General features: G+C 58.5%; 1 protein-coding gene across 1 annotated transcript in view; it reads right to left on the reverse strand.

Moving 5' to 3' along the window:
• GRIN2C (glutamate receptor, ionotropic, N-methyl D-aspartate 2C) overlaps nucleotides 1-4,761 on the reverse strand; it is a gene marked incomplete at its 3' end in the record, with an annotated part of 9,478 nt that overhangs the window by 3,585 nt on the left and 1,132 nt on the right. Inside the window, exons 2-6 of the mRNA XM_009586134.1 lie at nucleotides 3,168-3,763; nucleotides 2,529-2,643; nucleotides 1,732-1,943; nucleotides 1,437-1,605; nucleotides 914-1,067 (exon numbers count right to left, since the gene is read on the reverse strand). Of these exons, the coding sequence (XP_009584429.1) occupies nucleotides 914-1,067; nucleotides 1,437-1,605; nucleotides 1,732-1,943; nucleotides 2,529-2,643; nucleotides 3,168-3,763 (1,246 nt within the window). The remainder of the gene's footprint in view (nucleotides 1-913; nucleotides 1,068-1,436; nucleotides 1,606-1,731; nucleotides 1,944-2,528; nucleotides 2,644-3,167; nucleotides 3,764-4,761) is intronic.

Here is a 4,761-nt window from a genome sequence, read left to right on the forward strand (position 1 = left end):
CCCCCACCTGCCCGGGATGAGCCGCGATGGGGAGGCAGGAGTGGTGGGGATGCATCCGAACCCTCGACATGCGGCCACCGAGGTCCATTTGTCAGCGTGTCCTTCACTGTCAGGGAGGAGAGGCCTCCCCTGATGGGGATGCAGCTCATTAGTGCAGGAGACAGTGGCGCAGGGTCCACGGACCCCAGCCCTGCCGAACTGCGGCGGGATGCTCCACCTGTCCCTGGGGCTGGTCAAGGTGACCCCTGCTTCAGGGGGGTCAGGCCCCATGGCATGGGGACAGGAGGGGGAAGACATGCCCAGGCTGGCGATACCCTGCACCCCACAGCATCCCTGGCACCCACACCCACCCGCACCCACCCACACCCTCCCTGTGCCAGAGCTCAGCTCCAGCCGAGTTGGGATGCCGCCGCTGTGCCATTGCCGAGAGCCTCAAGCCCTGCTCAAGCGCTCAGGCTGAATTTCGTGATGACCTTGGCCAGTGTCCTCCCCTTCCTAGGCTGCAGCTTTGCTCTTTTAAAACTCATTAAATAAAACTTTTAGCACCGGCAGTTTCCTACACCCGACTTAACCGTGGGCTCTGGTGATGGTGGCAGAGATGCGGTCCCCAGAGCAGATCTCGGAGCTGGCAAATCCCCACCTTGTCTCCCCCCACGGCCCTGTTCTCCCTCCTCCACACAAGTAATGAAGAGAAGGAAACCACCGATCCGTCTCTGTAATGAAAGGATTGTTCAGGAGAGCGGAGGAGGAAGCCCCAAAGCCAGCAGCACAATCTCCTTCCCTTATGAATTAGGCTTTTCTTTCTTAAAAGTTATTAAAATGGAACAATATTTCTAATTTGCATTTGTTGGAAGCATGGGATGAACTTGCAGACAGACAGACAGACAGACAGATGGAGGGGCACACGGCTCACCCAGAAAGGCAGAGGGGGAGACAGTGCCGTTGCTCCTGGCCACCATAACACTGATGCCCGTCTCCACGAAGGGCACAGAGAAGTCCACGATCTCGGAGCGCTCCTCGTTGATGGTGAGGGAGCCAATGGCCATGTCCGCACGCTTGTAGTACACCTGGGGAAGGGGCAAATGGTCTGGGGATGGGCAGATGGACAGGCAGAGGGACCCAGACCACCTTCCCCAGGCATTTCCTCATCTCCAGCATTTCCAACCTTAACTTTTGTCTTTTTTTTTTTAAATATTAGCTTCTTAAATGACCAATGATACAAACACAACCAGCTGTGGGGTTGTAAATGTTCATCTGACTCCCTCCCCGTTCTCCTCCACCAAGCCGTGCCCATAAGCTCATGCCAAGCTGTCCCCCACCCAGAGTCCCACCTGACCCGGTCTCCGGCAGGAAAGCCCCAGGTCAGGGCATGCTCAGAGTGAGCGGTGCCCTCCAGAGAGGGCCGAAGGTGGAGTCCAAGCCATGCCCACCCCTACCTCACCAATCATGCCGTTCCAGACCCCGCGGACAATCTTGCCATGTTTGCCGTTGGTCACTAGGTAGAGGTCGTAGGAGAACTTAACTGCCTTGGCCAGCTTCTTCAGGATGTCAATGCAGAAGCCCTTGCAGCACAGCTTGGTGTAGGGATCCACGAGGCCATCTCCACTGAAACCACACCGGGAAAAATGGGTTGGACCAACCAAAGATGCTCTGAGCACCCTGGTGCCTCCTGGACACCACGTGCCTGGGGAGCAGTGGCCAAAATTGCCGAGCTCCATCCTTGCTGCTCACCTCTGGGAGGAGTTGGTCTGCTTACGGCAGGGCACAGTATTGCGCACACAGACCCCAGTGCTGGGATCCGTGTTCTCCACGATGACAAAGGGTCTCTCCTCCAGTGTGGCCACTGTCAGGTGGCGGTTATCAGCCACAGGCTGCAGGAAGGAGCCGTAGCGGGGCCATACCGGGTACTTCATGTGGATGATGCCTTTCTCCCACTTTCCCACCTGCCCCCAAGGGAGAGCGCACTGTCACCCCAGTGAGGGGCTCTGGGGGTCACATGGGGTCCTGTGTCCATCCTCCCAATGCCTTTGGGCTTCGTTTCTCCTGGAGCATCATTAGGCTGGAGCTCAGCCATGGTGAGACCCATCTCAGCATCCCTTTCCCCATGCACCCACTGACCACGGGGCAAGGTGTTTCCTTCTGGGCCCCAAGCACCGGGCTTGGGTGAGCACAAACCTGGCCAAACTTCACCCAAAATACTTTTAAATTAGAAAAAAACCCTCTGTGCAGCTTGTTTCAGGTCTAGGTGTTTGGCTGCTGTTCTCCAGAAGTGGGCGGCTGCATTTTTGCCTGTTTTGGAACTTTTCAGCCAAATTGCAGGGAAAAAACCCCAGATCTTGGCAGAGCTTTGGTGTCTGGCATTGCCGCAAAGCCCCACCATGCCACCGTGGGTACTTTTGGTACCAGCCATGGGTTTTGCATGGGACAACCTGCCCCAGGATGGGACCACAACCTGTGCATGGCCCCAGGCTCACCCTGCCCAGCCACCCTCCCCGGTGTGCCCGTCCTGGGGAGTCCAGGTGTCCTACCATCTCCCAGAGCCGGTGCTGGTTGAGTGAGATCACCACCATAGTGGGCCTGATCAGGTAGCCGCCTTCATTGAAGGAGAAGTCCCTGTGCTCCCATGTCACATTGAGGAGGTGCCTGGTGGGACACAGAGCTCCGTAAGCCCCTGGCTGTGCAGCCCAGCCCTGTACAGCCCACCTCCTCCTCCTCCTCCTCTGGCTCCAGCCGGGCTGCCACGGGTCCCATCAAGAGATGTGGGGCTGAGAGCTGGGAACCAGGTTTAACTCCTATGCAAGGGGCAGCAGTGAGCTGGAGAGAGCCCTGCCAGCAAAGAGGCACCGAGGATGGACCACTGCATGGTTGAGGATGCACAGACTACCACAGCAGCCCTGAGGTGCCACGTCTGCGCTGCAAAGCAGAGCTGTGAAACCCCTCTGAGACACCCATGGGTCCCACATCACAGAGAAGCAGGGGAAAAGACAAGGGCTGCTCTGGGGAGATGATCCAGGAGAAACCCAGCCAAGAGGCATGGACCACCAGCTGCAGTGCACAGCGAGCATCATCACCCCTGCCCGTCAGCTCCGTCCTCCTCCTTCCCTGCCCCTTCCCTCTCCGTTTCCCCATTCCCCCCATTTCACACCCAGTGGGTCCCTGAGCCTCACCTGTAGAAGCTGGTGTTGGTGGCGGTGGCCCTGGTGAGGACCCAGCAGTCCTGTCCCACCTCCGGGAGGTAGCCGTGGGCCCGGAAGAAGCTGGCCGCCCCCATAGCAATGATGGCCACCCCATCCCGCACCTTTTGCCGCAGGCTCAGCTTCCAGCTTTCTGTCACCACGCTGATGAGGCCGACAGGGAAGGAGGCAGGTGGCACCTCCATGTTGCCCACTGTCAGGCTGGGCACGATCCAGATGTAGCCTGGCCCCACAAGGCCAGCTTGCTCCGCCATGGCGAAGAGGTACTCAGCCTCCTCTCGTGAGCAGTAGACGATGAGGACCTGGGCATCGATCTGCCGCAAGAGCCGCTGTGTCCTGGAGCTGCTCCGCTCCTGGCTCATCTCAAAGGTGAGCACCTCCTGCAACTCCCAGCCGAAGTAGCTGGCGTCTGTGAAGGAGCGGATGACATCCAGGAAGATGTTGTAGCCCGGGTAGAGGCTGGTGATGACAGCGAAGGAGCCCCAGTCGTATTCCTCCAACACCTTGAAGATCACCTGGATTTGCTGCTCGATGGAGACACCCAATTGCAGGAAAGCCGAGCCAGGCTCCTGCAGGAGGAGAAGGGGTCAGGGGCTGCTCCGGCACCGTGGTCCAGGTCTCTTGCACCCGTGCAAGCCACCTTCAATGTGCCATCATGAAGAGTTTGAGGGAACCATGGACTGACGTGGTCCGTGGGTTGGAGACACCCAAAATGGGACTGATCCACCAGTGGTCTCCGAGGAACATCATCCCATGCAAAGGGTCAAGCCCTGCGGCCTCTCCTCTGTTTTTCAGCTTGTTGACCAAAAATTCATCCATCCTCCAAAGGAGACCAACAATTTCTCCTTAAACCAGGAGAGGGAGGGGGGCAAGGGTTCTGCCAGGAGTGTAAATCCCATCCCGGCTCTGACTTGCTACCTGCTGCCAGAGCCTGCGTGGCTCCTTCCCTCCCGCCCCACCTCCCTGGCCATCTGGCCTTTCATTAGCAAACCTTAATTGATCTGGTTCTGTCTTAAATGATTCAGCAAATGGCATTTGCAGAAGGTCGCGTGCAGGCAGCAGAGTTTTGCCACCCAGACCCCCTCCACCTCCAGAGAAATAGTTTTTCCAACAAGGCTGGTGGTCCAGCCAGAGGGGTGAGCCCCGGTGAGTCCCAGCCAGGCAGCGGGAGCTGCCAGGGACCTTGAACCTGCGGGAGGAGGAGGTTGAGCCTTCAGACAGGTCCCTCCACCACCCCCGAAATACCCCACCCCTGGAGAAAGCTGCGGAAAAACACCCTGACCACAGCAAAGCCACGGCTGTTTTTTAGTTGCTTGGGGCTCCACTTGAGCCCTCTGCATCCACCCAAGTCCGTTGCACCCACCCCAGCCCACTGCACCCACCTGAGCCCACTGCACCCACTGCCACCCATTCGCAGCGAGCAGCAGCTTGGGGTGGTCCAGGAGCACCAGTCAGTGCCGGCAGGGCTGCCAAGGTGTCATCCAGGGAGTTTAGATGCTAAAACATCTGGGCAAGCACAGCATGAAACCAGTACCCCGAGGAGTGGCAGGGGCTCCACCCCCGGGGC

The sequence above is a fragment of the Fulmarus glacialis genome, unplaced genomic scaffold (assembly GCF_000690835.1).
Source record: "Fulmarus glacialis isolate BGI_N327 unplaced genomic scaffold, ASM69083v1 scaffold31919, whole genome shotgun sequence".
NCBI classification, from domain to species: Eukaryota; Metazoa; Chordata; class Aves; order Procellariiformes; family Procellariidae; genus Fulmarus; species Fulmarus glacialis.